At 53.9% G+C, this 21,283-nt stretch overlaps 1 protein-coding gene across 1 annotated transcript in view; it reads left to right on the forward strand.

Moving 5' to 3' along the window:
* ABTB2 (ankyrin repeat and BTB domain containing 2) overlaps window positions 1–21,283 on the forward strand; it is a 167,220-nt gene that overhangs the window by 109,616 nt on the left and 36,321 nt on the right. Inside the window, exons 2-3 of the mRNA XM_004436847.3 lie at window positions 13,310–13,456; window positions 19,498–19,711. Of these exons, the coding sequence (XP_004436904.1) occupies window positions 13,310–13,456; window positions 19,498–19,711 (361 nt within the window). The remainder of the gene's footprint in view (window positions 1–13,309; window positions 13,457–19,497; window positions 19,712–21,283) is intronic.

A 21,283-nucleotide genomic window follows, 5' to 3' on the forward strand; every position in this document is an offset into this window, starting at 1 on the left:
GGGGAGCTGGCTTTTTAATGAGCCTAATTTGAGACTGTTAAGTAGGAGTTTGTAAAACAAACAGCGAGGGACTCCCGCCAAAGCCCGAAGCTGCAGTTTAAGCACCCTGGTCACACACAGCTCTGCACACAGGCCGAGACCCTGCCAAGCCTAGGGCAGGGGGGCAGGGGTGCTCCCCAAGGGGAGGCCTCTCTCCCAGGCAGGCTTTGTCTTTCCGCCAGAAACCCGTGGAGACGTAGCAAGAGACCTTCGCATTTTGGTTCTGTGTGGAAAGCACTGGAGGGTCCTGGCTTTCCAGTGGAGGAGAGGACCCCTTTGGGAGCAGCTCTATGTGTAAGTCCAGGGCTGGATGTCAGGGGACCAGAAGGCCCTGAGTGCCCCTCCTTGGATGACACCCCCACAGCAAACCCCACAAGGGTGAGAGTCTGTAATCCTAAGACACCTGTGAGGAAACCCCACGTCTGCCTGTGGCTCTTGTTCCATGGGGGGAGATCTGGTTTTCACACTGAGTGTGGTGGAGGATGCTGTTCCAGGCCCTGTTCAGGTCACCTCCCTCTGAGGGGTCCCGGGGTAAGAGCAGGCTCCTCGCCTCCCACGTGGCTGCTCTGGGCTTGCTCCGAGGCGGGGCAGGAAGCAGGGCTCTCTGGTGTTGGAGCACTGGGTTCCGGTAACTCGGGGGCCCTGCCTGGGGGGGTCCCTCATGACTCATCCAAAGTAACGGCAGTAGAAACTGTGAGCTTCTAGAATGGTGCGTGCTGCACCATTGACAGTGATGGTGAGAACAATATCTGGGGCCATGGAAAGACATCCGTGAAATATTGTTACGTGGAAAAGGAGGTCATTAAAGTATGTGGAGGGGTTCCTTTCTTCCAATTAACAGTAGAGGTACAAACTGAAAGCATACGTGCAGATTCAAAAGAAAGGGTATTAAATCATAATGTCATTGGCGATTATCTCAGGGCACTAAAATTATGGTGACTTTTATTTTCTTCTTTTTTCCTATCTGCATTTTTTTTTTTTCCTGGGAAAGGTTAACGTCTGTTGCCAGTCTTCCTCTCTCTCTCTTTTTTTTTTTCCTCCCCAAAGCCCCAGTGCATGGTTGTGTATTCTAGTTGTAGGTCCTTCTAGTTCTTCTATGTGGGATGCCAACACAGCATGGTTACTGACAGGCTGGTGGTATGGTTCCGCTCCTGGGAACTGAACCCGGGCTACGGAAGCGGAGAGCGCCGAACTTGGACCACTAGGCCACCAGGGCTGGCTCAACCTACCCGCATGTTTTAGGCTAAAATGAACCGTGAGTGGAGCTCTGTGGACACTCACTGAGCGGCAGCCGAATGGTCTGCCAGGAAGATTCCCTCTGGCAGGCGCGCCCAGCCCTCCTGTCTGAGCTAAGTGGGGGCTGGGGCCACCGCGGCCACCCAAGCCCTCGGGGAAGTGGCATCGTGGACCAGAACCACTGTGTTCTCAGTGGAGTCTGAGGTGTTCCCACAGCCAGCCGGAATGGACAGGGGCTGTGGGCAGTCATTGTCAACCTCGGTGGGGGTCTGGGGGCCCTGGGAGTGGGGACATGGCTTTATCATTGGACTCTTTGTATGGTTTTATTTGAACAAAGTGTTCCATGGTTTAAAATTTTTTTTGAAAACTAATGATTTACAGAAACCATCTTGTTTTAGAGAAATCAGTTCATCTGCAAGTCACAGAAAACCCCACTGTTAAGGTATGAATTGTGTCCCTCCAAAATCCATGTGTTGAAGTCCTAACCCCAGGACCTCAGAAGGTGACTGTACTTGGAGACAGGGCCTGCTAAGAGGTAATTCAGGTAAAATGAGGGCATATGAATGGGTCCTGATCCAATCAGCCTGGTGTTCTTGTAAGAAAAGATTAGGACACAGACACACAGGGACGACCACTTGAGGACACGGGGAGAAGGCGGCCTCTGCAAGCCAAGGAGAGAGGCCTCGGGAGGAACCAACCCCCCCTCACCTTGATCTACGACTTCCAGCCTCCAGAGTTGTGAGATTCCTACCCCCAGCTGTGGTGGTTTATTTCTCTCCTGTCACAGGAAGTTCAGGGAGAGGCAGCCCCTGATGGTGTCGGCTGCTGCATGTGACCATCAGAGACCCAGGCTCTTTCCGCTGTCTGCTCTGCCATCCTTAGCGCGTTGGCTCTGGTCTCACTCATGTCCCTTCATGAAGATTGTCCCCTCACTGCAGCCCATGGGGACAGTGCTCCAGCTTTTGCAGCAGGTGGCCTGCCTCCTGGTTGCGCAGCATCTGCTGCTGCACCTTCTTCAGACAACGTGTCACATTCGAGACAGAAGCAAGAGCAAAGGCCCTGCCAGCTGGACGACCTTGATCAGGAAAAGCAATATTTTCCAGAACCCCTGAAGTCCTGACTTTATGTTTCACTGTCCAAAACCATGTTGTGCAGCTGTAAGGGAGCCTGGAGAGGTGTCCCCCAGGGCTCATATTGCGTAGCCGTCCCAGGCAGAATTGGGGTTCTGTCACAGGAGGGAGGGGGACTGGAGTTGAGAGGTCGCTGAGAGGGTCAGCGCGGTGTCAAGCATCCGGCGAGTGTTTTTGCACCTCTTTGCAGGGAAAGATTGTGGTGTCTTTCAGGATCCTGGGGGTGACGCACTGGGGTTTGGGATGTCTCCATCCCAGGAATGAGCATTCTACAGGGGCTTCTTTCTATGCACGCACTTCCTTCCCTGCACGTTCCCCCGCGTCAGCCTGCTCCGGGCTGTGTGGTATTGCTCAGCTGTGAGATGACCAGGGACTGTTTGCTTCTCATAAAGTCTGTAAAATCCCTTTGGGGTTCCTGGAGTAAGTGGGGCCTTTCTGAAACATCCTGTTATTTTTCCTCCCTTGCTGCTGATGACGGCACAAAGCAAAAGCCCTCTCTTCAGACTCCTTGCAAGAGTCTAGTACCTACTGCAGACCCCTCGTCTAGCATGTATCATGCGTTTTAACTCTTTGTCTACATAGTAGAGTGTATTGTTTTCCTGTCCTCCTGAGCAGGAGCCTGGGTCTCACTCACCTCCGTATTCCCGGCACCAAGCTCAGTGTAATGAACAGGCCTGTGAGGAGTATTGGAATAAGTGGGTGAACGGTGGGAACACCACAGTGCTGCAGTGCCTCCTGCACACTCAGATACTGACTCCAGGTTTGAAGCCATCAGTTAACCTGGGACACAGGGTCCCAGGGCCTCAGAGAAAGTGTCCCCTGCCTGTGGGCCATGCTGTCTCTGTGGGGGCGGGGGGAGGCACGACGTGCGTGGGTGCCCAATGAGTTATGAAGGGGGTGATGTCACCTCTGGGCTGTGGTGTCCCTATTGCGCTTATCACTGGGGTGTCTTTGTTCTGGCCCAGAATTTGAGGCACATGTTGCAAAATTCTCCCATTTTTTGTGACTTACCTTTTTGAGCCACAAAGACTGACAGATTGAAATCTGCTAACTGCTTTAAGTTGATCCAGCAACAACACAGTTTTAAGGGTAGTCAAACATGGTTTTCACTTCTTTGGGCTTAAAAATGATACCTTAATGAATGTTAGTTCCAAAAAACATAATCTGCTACCTCTGTCTTTGATGTTTAAGTGCTTAGTGCCTCCACTGAAAGAAGTGGGCAGCTTTACTGGAGTCAGAGCCCCACAGCAGCCGGTGGACCACGGGTTGTGACCAGTCAGCAGTGGGCGCTCTGATCTGGATGCCACCCCCGGCCCTCTCCCACTGCTGCCGGGTTCATCTGTCTCAGTGTGCACATGACCCTGTCACTCAGCTGCTTCAGCCCCTCTGTGGGTGCTCATCGCCCTCAGGACAGAGTCCCGGCCCCTTAGACTCTCGTGACTGCCCACGCCCTCCACCTGGGTCCCTCCCCAGGAGGCTGGCCACGCTCCACCCATCATTCCAGGTTTGCCTCTCAGTCCCTGCCAGGGGCTCTGAATTAGCACAGGGGTCTGCAAAGCACGGCCTGAGCCAGATCCCGCCGACCACCTGGGTTTGTATGTCCCACAAGCTATGAATGAGTTTTACATTTTTAAATGGTTGAAAAAATATAAAAAGAAGACTCTTTCATGACCTGTGAAGATGATGTGAAATTCAGATCTGCATCCACAGTTTTATACATGGAACACACGTGCCCCTTTGTTTATGTGTTGTCTCTGCACCTTACACTGGCAGAGTGAGCAGATGTGACAGACCCACAAAGCCAACAACAGTTCCTCTCTGGCCCTTTACAGATTGGATTAGTAGTGGTTCCGACGGTGGGTGGGGAGAGGGCAGTGATCCCCATTAGCCACCTCCCAGGCTGCCCCAAATGAACACACAGTCTCAGTACAAATCGTGTGCTTGCTTTACAAACACAGCTCCCTGACAAGCCCCATAGGGCCCCTCCCCAACCCATCACTCCCCGGAACCGTCCTGTGCAGGCTTTTCCTCTGCTTGGAAGACCCGTCCAACCCCTTTACCAGACTGATATCCACTCGTCACCAGCTGAGATATCCCTTCCTCCAGGAAGCCTTCCTTGGCCACCAGGGCATCTTCTGTCTTCGAGACCCCTCCTCTGGGCTCCTTGTGCTGCCTCTGTCTCGTCCCTTTCACACAATATTGACTTGGCTGGTGTACTGTCTGCCCTCCTTCGCTAGACTGCAAACATCAAGAGGGCAGGGACCCTGTCCTGTTCACTTTCATATCCCCAGAGCATAGCCACATCTGGCACATTATTAGGTCATCAGTAAACAGGTGTTGCGTACATGAGGGAACGAGTGAATGCAGAATAAAGGGCCCATCTGTGGCAAGTAGAGGATGATTCTTATCAGCACAGACCACTGTGGCCTTTAGGAAGATAAAGGAATAGATGGGCCTTGGGTCCATTGTGCATCCACATGGTGATAAGTACTTTTATATGGTGTCTGATGACTTTATCCCAAAGCCACTGGCCCTGGGAATCAGGCCGTTTATAAGAATATTCCCATTTACTACATGCTTTACTGTGTGTCAAGCACTTTTGCTAAGTACTTATTCACTTAACCTCTTATAATCCTCGAAAAGTCCCGTGAATTAGGAGCTACTATTGGGTCTAACAAATTGAGGCTCAGAGAGGTTAAGTAACTAGTCCAAGGTCACATAGCTAATAAGATTCAGAGCTGGGTTTTGAACCTGCTTCTCTCTGACTCATGCTAATAAATCATTTGGAGAGTCTAACCGTCAAAGCCCTTTGGAATGGGAACCAGAGCCGACTGAAGCAGGTTATATCTGTTAGAAGGACTCGAGTGCAGTAAATTTCTGACTAATGCACTCATGTTCTATTAATAAATGCCTTGGCCATCTGCCCTGGACCTTGTGATATTTGCCTCTTTTTTTGTAACCTCTGAGGAGTGACTTGTGTGCGTTATAGGAGCTTGGGCTCATTTCGCCCCCTCCTCCCTCTGGGGGGACACTTGGAGACAGCCCCGCTCCCTAGCTGGGGGTGCAGCCCAGGAGTCACTCTTGGCACGAGCTTTGCCTCTTCTCCCACCTGGGCTCACCTGTCCCCCCACCCCCCTCGTTGGCAGTGAGGGGGCCCCTTCCCACAAGCGGTGATTCCGGCTGTGCGGCGTGACTTTCTGCACCCTCCCGGTCCTCAGACCCAGCCCGTCGCGGCCGCCCCAGGACAGCGGGTGCTGGAGGTGCCGGCTGCCGAGAGCCTGGTCCTGACCGTACAGCCTCAGCGGGTGGCTGCGAGGCCCGCCCGGTGTGGGCAGGATGCTGGGGAAGCCCCACTGGAGCCACGGCCCCGAGTCACCGCCACCTGGCCGCGCCAGGGGCCGGCTCCCAGCGCCGTGCGTGGATAGTCTCACCTCCTGGTTGGCAATATAGAACGTTTCTGCCTGAATTCTTACAAAAGGAATATCCTGTCCTCTCTTCCGTTTTTTTTTTAGTAATAATTCTATAAAACAACCAGGTTTTCCTTTTATTTACTTTTTTTGTTGCCTTCATGAGCTCACAGTGGTTGTAATAAAGCTTTTGTTTTTATTAAAATATGTATGTTCATTATTTAACAGTAGGAAAAAAGTGTGAAGAATAATGGAGAAAAACATCATCTAAAGTTCTCCCCCGCAGAAATAACTGCCTTTTGTGTTAGATGACCTCCATTCTGGGCTCTTTACAGGTAACTAGGTTATAGCGTTATTTTAACATTTACTTGTTTTCTCTATATTAATTTCGGATAACTAGTTTTATGCCATATTTGAAACTATGGATATTCCTTCGCTCAGAAGAAACATTCTGTCACCCTCTTCTCCCTCTAAGTACATCTCTCCCACCCCCGTTTCCCTTATAACAATCACTTTTTCTATGCCAGTAAATCATATTCATTGTAAAAAGTCTAGCAAGCATGGTAGTTCAAAACATTTTTAGCACAGAGAGAACCACTCTTACCTTGGTGGCTGCGAGCATTGGTGGGGGAAAAGGCCGATATTTTAGGGTGATGACTGTGTGTGTGTGTGTGTGTGTGTGTGTGTGTGTGTATTGAAGGCGCTGCCTCTATACACAAGTGGCTCAGTGTTGCCCTTGGCTCACAGGAATTAGTGCGTCACCCACCGTGAGTTAAGGACACCAAAGGACCGTGGTCACGTGGTGGATTTTCCTTTTTTTTAAGAGGTGGCGGTTCCGAGACTGCTGGTTCCTGGGTTACTCAAGTTCTAGATGTGTTACATCAGTACTTGGGAGCGAGGCCACCCAGAATCTAAGAAGTGTTCTGGCCGCCACGGCGATCTCTCTCCCCAGGAAAAGCCCTGTCGTCCACGTGTGCGTTTCCTGCTCCACACTGCCCGGTGTCGGGACTCTTGCTGGCTTTTCAGAGTTCGCCTTTAGGTTTAACTTCCTGAAATTGATCTGCTTGGTGACTCTGGCTTTATTTTACTCTCTTGCAAAGAGGGGAATGGCAATGAACAGACTGCATTTTATTAGGTTTTTGCTTCAAAAAAATTCAGGAGTGATCCGTGATCTCTACTAGTTTGTTCTTTTATGGGCACCCAATACTCATCCTCTGGGAGTGGGACAGAACTGACATATACCTTAATTAAACAATCGCCAAAATGTCAGGGAGCCAACGTTCCCAGTGGAGATTCTGGGGTCACCCCACTGCTTTGTTGAGCTGTTGTTTTAGGGTGGCCCCTCTCTCCCCCTCAAAATCCTCACCCTGCCTGCAGCCCCCCAGGGAATTGGGTGAGCCAGCCCTGAGGTCAGAGGTGCCGCTGCCAGCTGGAGGTAAAGAGCAGCCCCAAGGCCAGCCCCCCAAGCAGGTCCACCACCAGCAGGCCCGAGACTGGCAGGGATTCCCGAGGGAGATGACTCCAGCCCCGTGCTCATGGTGAGGTTTGCTTTTACCATCTTTGTAAAGAACACTGGGGATGCTGCCAAAGAGCATGTTGTGCTTCAGCCTTTGATCTTGCCCTGGGGTCTCCGGCCCCTGGCTCCCTAGGCATCGTAAATGTGCAGTATTGTGTTACTATTTAATGGTTAGCTCCTTGCCCCTGGGCCTGCCTTAACCGGAAGCCCACCTTTATTTAGCCCGAGGTGTTCTGATAACTTAGCCAGAGTGAGGTGTTAACCAGAGCATTGATGATGTTCGCTTTTAATTTCCTGACCTTAGAGAAGATGGGGAAAGTGTGGTGCTAGTGAGGAGGTGTTCTGTCCCCAGGCTGGAGTGGGGACAGCCCGCGTGAGAGGCCGTGTAGTTACCACGTGGACTCCAGTGTCGCACAGGCCAGGTCTGAACCCCACCTCTGCCATTTCTAGCTTTGTGACCTGAGCCGAGTGACCCAGCCCATCCAAACCTCAGTGTCCCTCATTGGTAAATGGGGCTGGTAATAGTACTAGCTATCAGCTGATAGAATGAGCTGGTTCATCCCATTCCTAGCATAGAGGACTAGTCAGTATGTGCTAGCCCATCTCCACTCATTATTAGCCCCTCGTTCAAACCTTCCCAAACTCAGTTTAGACCCCCCTCTTCTCTCTCCGTGTCCCCAACATTTTCTCCTCACTCTGTCTCCTGGGCCTCACGGGACAGTGGTCCCATCTGCAGAAGGGCTCTGGCCAAGAATTAGATGAGCTCTCGATTATTCTCGATGAATCATTTTTACGTGGGTGATTGACAGCCCATCAGGCGTATTCCATTCCACTTCGGGTTTCTCTTCTGTTCTTCGTCTTCCCCTCGCCTCAACACCTGCCTTTGAACCGCTTTGGACTTAGGATGTCGCGAGAAGGAGCGTTCGGTGGAGTTGTGTTTAGAACCCCTGCTCTTCTGCTTCATTCGGGTCTCTGACACACGCTCGTGCTCCAGCTTCAGCTCTTGGTTTCGGTATGACTAACACGCAGCAGCCGGGCATCGAACATTCTATATATAAAACCCCAGATCAGAGAATGGAAACATTGTAAAAAAAAATTAAAAGGGTCGAATTATGTGGGCTATTTGGAAACCGTTCAGTGGGGCAGTATAATTTTTATTTTCAGAAGCTTATGGACTGAACCCCACCCAGCTTCCAGCTCCTAAGAAAACTGGCGGAAGATGCCTGCCAAGTTTCCTCTCAAGGGCAGTAAAAGAGTAATCCTGTGCATCCCGGTTTTCATTTTAAAGAAACAGGAGACAGGCGGTGGCCTTTGCTGTCTTCGCAAATGAGCTTCCTTGCGCTGGGCAGCTAGTGGGTCTGGTGGGGAGCATGGGGGTGGGGGGGGCAGGGGCGGGGAGGGTGCTGTCCACGCAGGCTTGACAAGTATCTGGGCCCAGTGTATTCACAGTGCCCTGAAGAGAACACTTACAAGTCTGAGGAGAGCGCTGGTACTGGGTTGTTGAGTTGGGGGGACAGTTACGTTATAGCCTTAATGGCTTTTTGGTGAGTGGTCAGAAAAGCTGGAGTATAAATCTGTCTAGTTTTCACGAAACAAAGAACCTCTTCTCTACATGTAAAATTGTGTGTGTGTGTAAGGGGTTGGTGGTGGTACAGCTGTGGGGGAAATTAATTCAGAAATTAAATGGTGGAGCGAAAGGGAGTGAAGGGTTTTGGGGGGTACACTTTGGTGCTAGAGCACACACAGGCCAGTCGGAGGGTAGGATCCTTGTGCTGGAGAGGACTTGAGAAGGATTCGACTCGACCCTGTCTTTTACAGAGAAGAAAATGAAATCCCCATCGATTTGGCCTTTGGGCTAAGCCCTGCTTCTGAAAAACCATTGCCCTGAAAGTCTGGTTTGTCAACCCGGTGTGCAGTCCCTCTGCTTCTGGCTTGGTGCTGCTTGGAGGAGCCAGTGGCTCTGCCTGCTGAAACCCAGGTTGAATTCCTGGTTGGCAACTGCCAGCTGGAAGGCGGGGTTCCCCTTCTGGGCTGTGGGTTTCCCGTCTGACTCAGTGGCGCCCTCTCTGGGCGCTGGTGGAGAATCACCTGGGAAGGAAGTGTGTTGCTCTTCCAAACCCAGGGCTGGAGCAGAGCCGAGTGACCAACACTTGGCAAACAGCTTGGAGACACGGGGATCAGGTGTGCGTAGGCTTCTTGACTCTGCTGGTTTCCTGGGAGGTGCTGGGAATTTCCCCATTTCCTGGCAGAATTATTTTCATCTCTAAATTTCAGAGAAAGAAAGAGGAGTATTATCCATTCTTACCTGTGGGAAAGGTATTTGAACCTCTTTGTGAGGGCAGTGGGGAGTCATGGGAGAGTGCAAAGCCAGAGTAACGTGACCCGGGTAAGGAGGGGGATGTGGAAGACTGAAGGCAGGAGGCGGGAGACATGGCTGCTGCAATATCCAGTGAGGGAAGATGGTAGCCCGAAGAGGGGTCGTGGCCGGACAGATTTTTGAGATATTAGGGTAGGAAAAGCAGCAAGGCTTGGGGGTTGATTGGATGTGTCGGAGGAGGGCGCTAGTTGATCAAGATGACTCACAGGTCTGTTGGGCAGCGGGCTGGATGTGGTGCTGTGCTCAGAGCGGGGCAGGTAGAGGCGGCGGCTCTGAGGGTGAGATGATGATTCCGAGATGCCCAGGTTGGGCAGCCGGGTTGAGAAAAATTGAGTGACAGAAGCTTATGGCTCTGTCTAGATGGAGAGATGTATCGGCTTCACACGGTCAGAGCACATTGTTTCAACTGCAATGCTGATTGTATAGAAGAAGGGGACAGGGATGACTGGATCGTGCCTCCTGCTCCCTGCTGAGTTCAGTTCACAGTGAGGATCTGAGCGAGGTGTGTGGGTTTTCTCTGTCACTGGTAAGGAGTTCAACAGGAATTGATGAGGGTGTCCTTACTAACCAACAGGGGGAAAACATTCCATCATGACTGAAATAAACAAGTTTTCCTAAGGATTTTACTAAATGGAAAAAAAGAGATGCCCTTTTTTTCTTTTGTTTTTGGTGTGTTTTTTTTTGGGAATTTTTTTTTCCAGAATGACCTTGCCCTGGGCCCACATCATAAAGCTTGGAATTTGTGTGGGGCAAGGAAGGCATCGAGGAGTTGAGAGAACTTAAAGCAAATATATTTCGTCCCCAGTGAGAACTGCTGAGGAATAGGGTCATGTAGGGGAGAGAAGAATTTCGGATTGACATAAAAGAGGCTTTCTTATGGGGCAGATTTGGGAGACGAGCTGTGGAACTGGATTCTGGAAAGATTAGAGGGAACGAGAGAGACAGCCTTCTGCTGTAGAGGTTCATGGGGGGCTGGAGGTGCCGGAGACCCATTCCAAGGAAAGTCATGTTTCTGGATCTCACTTTCTGTTTCCTCCTGTCAAACCCCAGGCCCAAACAGAACAGAACCCTCTCTTTTCGCAAATAGCGCTGTTTAACTGAAGGACACAGTGGCCAAAGGTCGAATGTCATTTTGTTTTGGCAGCTTGAGACTCGAGAGGTAGAAATTCTAGTCTGGTTTGGGTTCTGACCCTCAATAACCTTGGGCAAGTCGCTTACTGGGGGCCCTGGTTTTCTCATCTGCAAGATGGGTGCCAAGAGTGCCTCCTGAGGTCTTGGGGGATTAAATGTGATTGTGTTGAGTTGTTATCACAGTGCCTGGCACAGGGTAAGCTCTCACTGAACGTCAGCTGTGGCTGTTATTGATCGTGACTGCCCTGCCTCCCTCACTGGAAGAAGAAACTACGCGATGTTAAACGTCTCTTAAAAGCAAAAGGTATGCAGAAGCTGTGAGGCTATCAATTACTATCATTAATAATGGGTTCACAATTCCTTTTGCCACAGTATTAAGTGAAGGCCCCTTTGGGTGGGTGATGACTGGGAACATGGGGGCTATTAATAATGGAGCCGCCAGCTCCTCTCACTAGATCCATTGACATCATATTTCTCTCTGGGAATCTTTTGACAAATGAGCTGGATTTCCTATTCCCTTGCCCTAAGCACTGTGAATTTGATCCACATGTCGCCTGTGTTGTTCCTGTGGGTTTATAATGGAGAAGGGGGAAGAGTGGGCCTGCCCGGGGACCTGTCGATGTGTGTGGAAACTGTCCAATGTTTGGGCTGTCCGTGGGCTTTAGCTTGCAGTTAGGGGAGGTTTCTCTTTGTTGTACTGGTTTTAATGCTCCAAGCCAGCTCTTCCTGGTGTGTTTGGGTGCTCAGCTGTCAGGGAGAGTTTCTGCTGTGAGGGCAGTGCTGGGGGCGGGGGACCCAGTCTTGCCCTCCTCCTCCTTCTCCTCCTCCCGCTGGAATCACAGCTTGGAGGAAGTGCTTTGATGCCGTGCTCTGCCAAGTCAGCGCCAGATGTGGTGGGAGGGGCCGCTGCCATCAAGAGGGCGAAGGGAGATTCTGGGGCAGGCCTCAGCCACACCAAGGCAGCAGTGCCCGCGGAGGGCAGGGAGGCTGCGTCAGGGGAAGGGCGGGCTAGGAGGGCAGGGCTGACCCTCAGCTGAACCTACGGAGTGGTCAGAGAACGCTGCCAGGTCTGGGCAGAAGGAGGGCGGCCCTGTGTGTTTGCCCCGAGAAAGAGAAGCACATGCGACAGCCTGGGGGCATCTGTGGGTGAACCGGGCACCAGGAATACGGCAGTACTGTCATGTGCACAGCCACTCAGTCAGAACGACGCGGTGCGCTTGCTGGTGCGCTCGCTGGATCTGGCTCACAGAGGGGTTAAGTGCACACTTTCTAGAGCCGTCAGACCTGGATTCGACTCCTAGCTCTGCTACTTACTTGAGCAACTTATTCCAACTCTCTGAATGTCTGTCCCCCAGTATCTAAAATGGAGACGGCAGTCCCCGCTTTGTTGGAAGAATAAATGCGATAATGTAAATAAGGCCTGCGTCCCTAGCACACAGTAGAAGTAATGGCACCATCTCCCGGCAGAGCATTTACTCTGAGCCACACGCTAGCTCTGAGCCACACACTGGTCCAAGGGTAGCCATCCTACAACTCAGTCCATCCTCACGGCTACACTACAAGGAAGGCACTGTCGTTACCTCCAGCTAGCACACAAGGAGTCTGAGGCACAGAGGAGTGGAGTGGCTTAGCTGAGATCACATGGTGGGTTAAGTGACAGAGCCATGAACCCAGCATTCCTGCTGGAGGGCCATCTTAACCGCTCGGCCGCATGGCCTGTGGCTGTTGGCATCCTTGATACATTTCTCTGTTCGGGGTAGGGAATTCTAACCCAGATTTGGCTACGTCCCAGGGGCTGTCCAGTTATCTCAAAGAGTTTTAAGAAATTTTCCCAAAAGTGACTGATTAAATTCCTGTGGGTATTTCTTTGTCAGGGGGTTGGACAAAGAGGCATAGATCAAAGAAACAGCAGTTACCAAAGCTGGGACTCTGTGTGGCCACACGCCCTGAAGAACCAGCGTGTAATTGAAGCCGGTCTGATTTTGTTTCTCTGGTGCTTTCTAAGAAGCCACACAGTGGGGGGGATTACAGGCTGCCGCCCCTGGGACTGGTCTGACAGCTCTGCTCCTCAGCTGTTGAACTGCTAATGAGAAACACCGGGAGCTGGGCCACATCCTCTTCTTGGGGTGGAGACGGAGCACTCCTTTCTCTGTGGTCTCTTGTCCAGAAGGAGAGGAGGCGGCTGAGGGAGGGAGGGGACTCTGGGGGCGAGGCTGCCCTTTGGGTGGGCAGGGTGGACCTTTACGTCCCCGAGCTCCGTGCAGATGAAGCCAGGCCTCCCCGTCACCCGCACCCTGGGTGCAGCACGGTGCCCGGGCCAAGCGAGACCCTGGAAACGTCCAGGACGTGAAGAAGGGAAGGACGAGGGCGCTCTCGTGTGGCCCACTAGCCCACGTACGCCAGTTCCTTGTGCAGCTGTGGCCTGCGGAGCTTTCCTTCCCCCAAGGTGACCTGTCTGCCTTGTTTCCCGCAGGTGTCCTCTCCCTCCCCGCGTACTTCAGCCCCTACAGCGGCGGGGCCCTGGGCCATGACGAGCGGGCAGACGCCTACGCACAGCTGGAGCTCCGCACCCTGGAGCAGTCCCTCCTGGCCACCTGTGTGGGGAGCATCTCAGAGCTGAGTAAGTGTGCCGTCCCCGCCCAGCTGGCTCTAAGGGCAAGGCTCGCCTTCTGGACTCTGGCCTCCTCCTCCTCCACGCTTCCTGCCTTCTCTGAAAGCCAGGTCCTTCCAGGCCAGAGGTTGCAAACTGGTGGCCCACAGACATGTATGGTTGGGCCGGCATGTGGACTTGATCACGTAAATCTGGATTTCTGGGTTCTCTTGAGAAATCAGATGGTCTAGCGACCCTGTGCCTATTCCTGCATGGCGGCCCTCGGGGGAGCCAAGCAGCTAGTTTGTGTTCCCCACCCTGTGACACACCTCGCTGTCTTACAGCTGGCCTGTGTCTTCCATTCATTTTACCTGCCTGGCCCCAAAGGCTCTGAATTGACCACCAGTGTTCTTTCTTGAAAGAATGCAGCCCTGAGACCTCAGTGTAGGAAAGGGGAGACACGAGCAGAGCTGCTCTGGTGGAAGGAGGGTGTGGTCGGCAGCCTCGGCCCTGCAGTGGCCCCGGGTCACCCAGGGTCTTAGGCTCCTGGAAAACAGGGGATCCCTTTGGTCTAGGTCATCACCGTTGGACAGCTGCTTCGGAAGGGCGTGTTAGGAGGCAGGAAGCCCCCGTCCCTGATCTCTCCCTCTCTTACCCCGGTGATGTGAGACAACAGGCCCCCCTCTTCCTGGGTGCCCCTGGCTGTGGCACGAGGCCGCCCCGTGGAGGGCGCTGACACCTGCGGAGCACGCTGTGGAAGCAGGTGGCGCCCACTCTGCCGCAGCCTTTCCCAGCTGTGACTCCTGTGAGTTTTCTGGCTCCTGAACAGTGGCTGACAGACCTTTTTGCTTCTTCAGGACTAGCTTCCTCCCGCCTTCCTCCCTCCGTTCTCCCTGCCCCTTCCCAGGACAGGAAGTGAAGGTGCTGGCTCAAGGTCGCGCAGCAGTCAGGGCTGGGTGAGAGGCGGGACTTCTGGCTCTGTCTCCTGGGGCCCCACAGCAGTCTGGGCCGCCCCAGGACCCCGCGGGAAGCGGGCTCAGGTGTGTGGCTTGATCCCCACCCTGACACTGTCCCCTGGACAGGGGCTGTCTTGCGGGCCAAGCACGGTCCGTATTGTGGTGAACTCTCCTGCCCTGAGAACAGTGAGGGACGCACTCAGCTCTCAGTGCACTGGGGACCACCCTGGTTTCACGTGACATTTTGAACTTTAAGGGAGCGCTTCCTGTGTGTAGGGTGTCGCATGAAGCACTGTACGCGCAAGGTCTCACTCACTCCTCAGGACAGCTCAGTGAGGCGTGTCCTGATGAGGGAACAGGACAGTACAGTCAGAAGAAAAGTGACTTGGCCCGTGGCAGACGGCTCCTCAGGATCAGCAGCCAGTCCCCTACTCAGGGCTTCCTGGACGGGCTCGCTGCCCAGCCTCCAGCACCCCAGGGCAGCAGAGGTCATGGATTGGATCTACGCCTTTGCCTTTTCTCATGGCGGCCTCTGTGCCCAGGACAGTCCACAGCCAGGCAAAGAGGAGTGTTCGGAAACTTCCCTCGGGGGACGGGCTTGTCGTCAGTCTGTCCTTACCACCATTCAGCCCCGGACCAAGTCCTATTGGTTCTCCTTCTAAAACTCGCACGTTTGCCCCTTTCACCACCTCCACTGCTACCAACTCAGCCCAAACCAGGGCCATTTAAGCCACAAATTGGATTATGTCACTCATCTGTTCAGTGTCCCCTCCATCCCCCCATGGCTTCCTGGCTCACTCAGTGAAATCCAAAATCCTCACTGTAGCCCAAGATCCACTCTACAATCTGGCTTCATTGCCTGCTACTCTTCTCTTGTTGACTGTGCTCCCAGTGTCCTGGCCCAGTATCTCCCACCCCAGGCCCTTTGCACTAGCTGTTCCCTCTGTCTGTGACCCTTTCCTCCAGATACCCAAATAGGTTGGTCCTTCACTTTCTTCAAGTCTCTGCCCAAATGACACCTTATTAGACAGGCTTCCCCTGAGCACCCCACTCTCATTCCTCTGCCTCCCCTCTTGTGGCTTTGGTTCATTCAAAGTCCTGATTGCCACTTGATGTTTATCGTATGTTTACTTGTAAATAGTGTGTCATCTCTCTCCTCTGACTAGAATTCAACTTGAGAATAGAGACTCTCTCCCTGTTTAGTCCCCTGCTGTGTCCCCAGTGATGAGACCAGTACCTGATGTTGTGTGTGTGTTAGAAGGAAGGAGTTCTCTGTTGCCCACTGTCTGTCCCCTGGGACCCACCTAGGATTGGTCTGCAGCCCAGCCTGGCCCCTCCTCAGGGCGAAGGGAAGCAGACCCCAGCATCTTTTCACAGACAGCCACACAGGCTGTGTAAGCGCCGAGTTGCCCCAGCGCCCTGGCTCTGAGACCAGGCTTTTTGCTAAGCCCTGTGAAGCAGGGAGGGACAGAGGCGGAGGCAGATAGTACAGTTGTTCTCTTGCAGACGAAAGAACTTAATGAGGCTACCGATACTTGGCATTGAGCTGCTTGTACCTGAAAGTTTACCTGGGTTAACATGCCTTAACTCCGTGCTGCTCGCCAAGACCAGCCTGCCAGGGAGTCAGGACAAGCTGCATTCTTGTGTCGGGCCCAGCTGCACGGGGAGCTCCTGCTTGTGTCTTCCTCGGTCCCTTTCTACCCACGAAAATGTCAGTGGGAGGGAATACAAAATAAAGCAGAACACCTCTCTTGAAAGGTAGCCAGATGGTGTAGGCCTCACTTTGAAGACAATGCTGAATTCCAGACCCTCGCCTGCTGTTTTTATTTGATGGCTCATCATGAGGGTCAGACAGACCAGAAGGAGCACCTATCGCCCCTCCAGTCCAGGCGCTCAGGGTTCTCAGGCAGTGAGGGCTATTCCCATGCCTCGGGGGTTTCTGGGCCTCAGACTCAGGTCCCGTCCAGCTGATGATCATGGACTCTCCAGTGCGACAACGTTGCAGAAGCCACTCTGAGTGCCCCCCGTGCCGAACCAGGAGCGCAGCCAGCCTGGGCCACGGCTCTCAAACTCTGGTGACAGCAGGGATCTTATGCCCCCGCTCTGTCACAGACTGAAACTTGCATAAAATACAATAAGAATGAACGTCTAGAAAAATGAAATAAAAGACATATAAGGTGCAAGCCAATTTTTTTATTATGACATTAGATAGACGTAGAATCCCTCTGTCAGATTGCTCTGGAAGCTTTTTAAAGCTCGCTCTCAGTTTCTGAAATTACCTTGTTGTGGGCCGGTAACAGTGTGCAGCCCATCCAGGCTCACAGACCATGCTTGAAGTGGCCATGGTGCAGTGGCCAAGTGCAGGCATTTGGGACACAGGGACCTGGTCAAGTCTGGCTGGCTCACTGTCTCGTCGTGCGAGTGGGACAAATCGTGTGACTTCTGTGAGCCCCTGTCCTCACCTGTAAAATGGAAATACCTCCCTTACGGGGTAGTTGTAATATAAATGGGACTTTGTCTCTTTTCGTGTCTGTCACGAAGCCTTGAAAACATAAGGTGCAGGGAAGAAAAGCCACCTGGGGGGCTGTCCACAGTGAGTGGCTTTCTCTGGCCGTCACGAGGGCTGTGGCGCAGTGGAAGGGTCTAGAAGCCGCTCTGCGTTGTCTGCAGGCGCCTGTCGTCTTGCTCTTTGAGGGAGACGGACAGTAGCACGCAGCTGGGCTCACAGCAGTGTCTGGGGACCTCCGTCTCCAGCTGCCGCTCTGCTGCCTTCGTGTTCCCGAACCTTCGGAAGGCTTCTCTCGGTTCCTGGCTCCCTTTAGGGAGCTCTTAGGAGGTGCTTCCATGGCTTTGTGGATTTTCTCTCCTGCATTCTGGCTGGAAGTGTGCTGCCAAAGGCTTCTACACCGAAAACCATAGGGCAATCATAAGTGTAATTACACATAATGACTTCTACCTCGTGGAGCCTTCGAATTGATACTTCACCAGAATTTCTCTTTGACGCTATCACGGAGTCTTGGACTTCTCCTCGTTGTGGTCCTGCCAGAAGTTAAGACGTTTAGACTTGGAGAAATGGGAGCCAGGTTTCAACTTACTGCAGCCAGCTGAGCTGTCCACCGGGCCTCTGGGGGCGCGGGCTGGCCTGGGGGCTGTCGATGCCAGTTTCTACCACCCAGGAACCCGCAGGCAGGGCTGGCGTGGGGCGTTTCAGGGACTCCTCCTGTCCTGGGAGACGTGGGGCAGAGGTCCTGGAGGGAAGGGTGCCGCGGGAGGCGGCCTGTGGGATAGAGGAGGAGTAATAATAGGACGGTAGCGAGAAGGCTGTTAGATTTCACCTGCACCAGCTCCTTCCGCTGGGCCAAGCATGGTGTTAAGTGCTTTACATTTATTAATTATTTGGCTCCTCATGATTTTCGGGTTAGATATGATTATTCCCATTTTATAGACAAGGACGCTGAGGCTCGGACGAGGAAGTGGCGTGAGGCGCACAGGCGGGAAGAGGCCGACTGCCGATTTGGTCTGGAATCTGTGCTGTCCTCCATTACGTGGTGGCTCTCACACCCGACTGGAATAGGTTCACTGAGGGAACGTGGACAGTACAGATGCCCGGGCCTGCCCCAGACCAGTTCAGTTGGGTCTCGGTGGTGGGACCCAGCGTCAGGAACTCGGTGCCCTTGCCCGCCTGGCCCTGGGTGGCACGGAGGCACCCGGCAGCTGAGCCCCAGCTGCAGGGAGAGCAGAGCCAGGCACGGGGAGGAGGCCCCGGAGGGGCGTGTGGAGAAGGGTGCTGTCGTGGGAGCACGTGGCAGCAGGTGAGCTCCAGTCCAGCCCCAGCAGAAGCTGTGTTTAGAAATGGAATGAAATGGATGTATGAGGCTATTCTTCGTTCTCCAAATGCTTGCTGAGCCCCTGTTGGCGGTGGACCGTGCAGGGGGCTGGGGAGCAGGGCACAGACTCACAGAGCTGCGGAATGAAGGCTGATGGGGTGAATGGGTGATGAGGGACACTTCACTCACCCAATTAAAACCTGCTCACTTCTCCCACCTTGGGGGCAGCAGTGTTCAGAGGCTTTCTCCAGAAGGGGCTGTCTGTAAGGAACCCCCACAGATGGGGGAAGCTGACCCATGGGGGAGGCCCCCACCCCGAGTTCTCAGGCCTGAGGAGAATGGAAAGGCACCACTTTTCCCGGAACAGAGGGGCCGCAGGTGCCTGGGGCCGTTCACCCTCCGTTCTCAGCGTTGTGGCCTCACACAATGATGGGACGTTTCCTGTCTCGGCCGGGGGTTTTGAAAAGACTTGACTTGGGCAGAAACGCAGCGCAGGATGTGGGGACCCAAGGACCCCACCGACTTCAGTAGGCCAGGCTGCAGCCCTGTCACGTTCCGTCCGTGGACTTGGGAGTCAGACAAACCTGGAATCAAATCCAGGCCTTCCCGTTTACTGTCGACACGACCTGGGCTAGTTAACCGAGGGCACGGTGGCCTCCCTGTGACCAGGGGATGCGTGGGGTCAGTAAATGCATATTTACCAGACAACCCTCAGTTTCTTCATCTGTAGAATGGGGATAATACTTGACCCCAGGATTGTAAGGATCAAGTTAAATCCTGTTTCTGAGGAATTGACCACGTGGCACATAGTGAGCACTCGGTGGTGGCAGTGGACGTACTTGAGAAGGTGGAGGTGGAGGCGGCTTCTCTGCTGGGGTACCTCGGGTGTGCACGAGCCAGCACAGGGGAGGTCCCCACGCAGCGGCACTGGTGGTCGGAGGCTGGGAGCAGAGGCCCGGAGACTGCCGTGGTCAGAGAGCTGGGGAGAGGCCCGTGCGGTGGTGGAGAGAGTGGGGGTGTCGGAAAAGAGACCATGTTAGTGTAAGTTCTGGCGGAGGAGAGCCATGCCCAGCGTGTCATTGGGCTGTCAGAGCGAGACTGAGACCGTGAGGGAAAAGGAAAGGGAACTGCTGTGTGGAGGGGACAGTCCCCCCATTGGCTCCAGGGTGACCAGGCATTGCGCGCCACCGCAGAAGAGGGACTTTTCTCCGTAGCTCCGGTGTCCTTGGAAGATGTGCACTGTGACTCACGTTGTCGTCTCTCTCCTCTCTTCTGCCCTCCCCGCCAGGCGACCTGGTCTCCCGCGCCATGCACCACATGCAGGGGCGCCACCCCCTGTGTCCTGGCTCCAGCCCTGCCCGCCAGGCCCGCCAGCCGCCCCAGCCCATCACCTGGTCCCCCGACGCCCTCCACACGCTCTACTACTTCCTGCGGTGTCCACAGATGGAGTGCATGGAGAACCCCAACCTGGACCCCCCGAGGATGGCCCTCAACAATGAACGGTAGGGGTCGTCCTCGGGCTGCACGCCTGGCGGGGCATGCTACCCAATGTGTGTTGACTGACTGACTGACGGACAAGGTGAGAAGAGGGCCCTGGCGCCGGCCTGTGTGCCTATGAGGAGGCCGCTGGCACCGGCAGGGGCTGGGAATGCAGATGGATGAAGGCCTGGCCCTGGCACGCAGTAGGGGTTTTTCCCCCGGGCTGATGTCGTGTGGGGTCGTTGAGGCCAAGAATGTGGGCTTCGGCCTCGTCTCAGGTTTACTGGCTCTAGCACGTACCAGCTGGGCTCTCTGAAATTCAGTGGCCTCTTTTACAAAGTGAGGTATTCACACCGACCTAGACAGGTGTAGGGAGAATCAGGTGAGCCAGCGCTCTGAGAACACACAGGACGGTGTCTGGGTGGTAACTGGCCCTCCATCAATGGTAGCCGTCACCTCGTTTGATGACGATGACATCACTGTTATCATCTTTCCTGTGAGGGGTCTTAGGCATCTTTTGCCCCATCCACTCATTTTACAGATAAGAGCATCGTGGCTCTGGCAGGTTATTAGTTGGATAGCCCCAGGATTCAGGCTTGCTGGCTCCCAGTCTGGTGCTCTCTCTACACCATCCCAGCCCTTGCCCAGCTGGATGCAGGGAACAGATGTATGCTATGAGTAGATGCACAGGTTGTGTACTACACAAGGGGACCCAGCGAGAGGCATGAGTGGGAGACACACACTGGACTATGTCCATCTAAGGACAGGCTGCCTTTTCTAATTGGTCGGCTCAGAGGGCCACCTTTTTGAAATTTTCTGCCTAGAAAGGATGCTTTTCTTTGCCCTGTACAGCATATATGCTGGCATAAGCCTCACCTGGAGGCCACCACATGGCCACTCAAGGCAGGGTCTCTCCGTGGGCTCGAGAGTCGTGTGCTTGAAGGTCCAGGGAGTGGAAGGATTTGCCTTCAGTTTAGGAAACCCTGTCTACGTACATCACTCTACACAGCAGGGCCAGGAAGAGGGGAGCCCGAGGGCTCTGTGCCCATCGTGGAGGAAGATGACCTGAGACCTCGATGCAGAAAGTGCTGTCGTTCCTAGTCCCCCCCGCCCCTTGTCTTTGGATGGCGTGGGGTCTCACCAACTTCTTGGTCCTCACGCCCACCCCACAGCCAGGCCCACTTCTCCGGTGCCTCCACGGGCACAGAAAACAAGGGTGCGAAGGTGGACTCCTGCCCATGGCTCATTAAAGATGGCCACCACGAGCACATCGGAAATCCGCAGACAGACGGCAGACACTGGACACTGGGAATGCCGTGGCCCTGGAGTCAGGGGCCTGGGCACAAACAGCACCTCTGGCATTCACGGACCTTGAGACCTGTGTGCAAGCTTCCAGACCTCCCTGCGCCTCGGTTTCCCCAGCTGTGAACGTGGGGGGGTACTGAAGCAGCTGTCGGGATGAAATCATGCCAGTCGGCCTTCCTGGGGCCTTGACTCTGTGCTGGGTGCTGTGCTGGCTTCGTGCGTGTGCGCTCGCTTATGCACACGCTCCCAGGAGATGGGTGCTCTTCACAGCCCGTTACAGATGGGTCATT

The sequence above is a fragment of the Ceratotherium simum genome, chromosome 34 (genome assembly GCF_057802395.1).
Source record: "Ceratotherium simum simum isolate JZ-2026a chromosome 34, ASM5780239v1, whole genome shotgun sequence".
In the NCBI taxonomy this organism is placed as follows: Eukaryota; Metazoa; Chordata; class Mammalia; order Perissodactyla; family Rhinocerotidae; genus Ceratotherium; species Ceratotherium simum.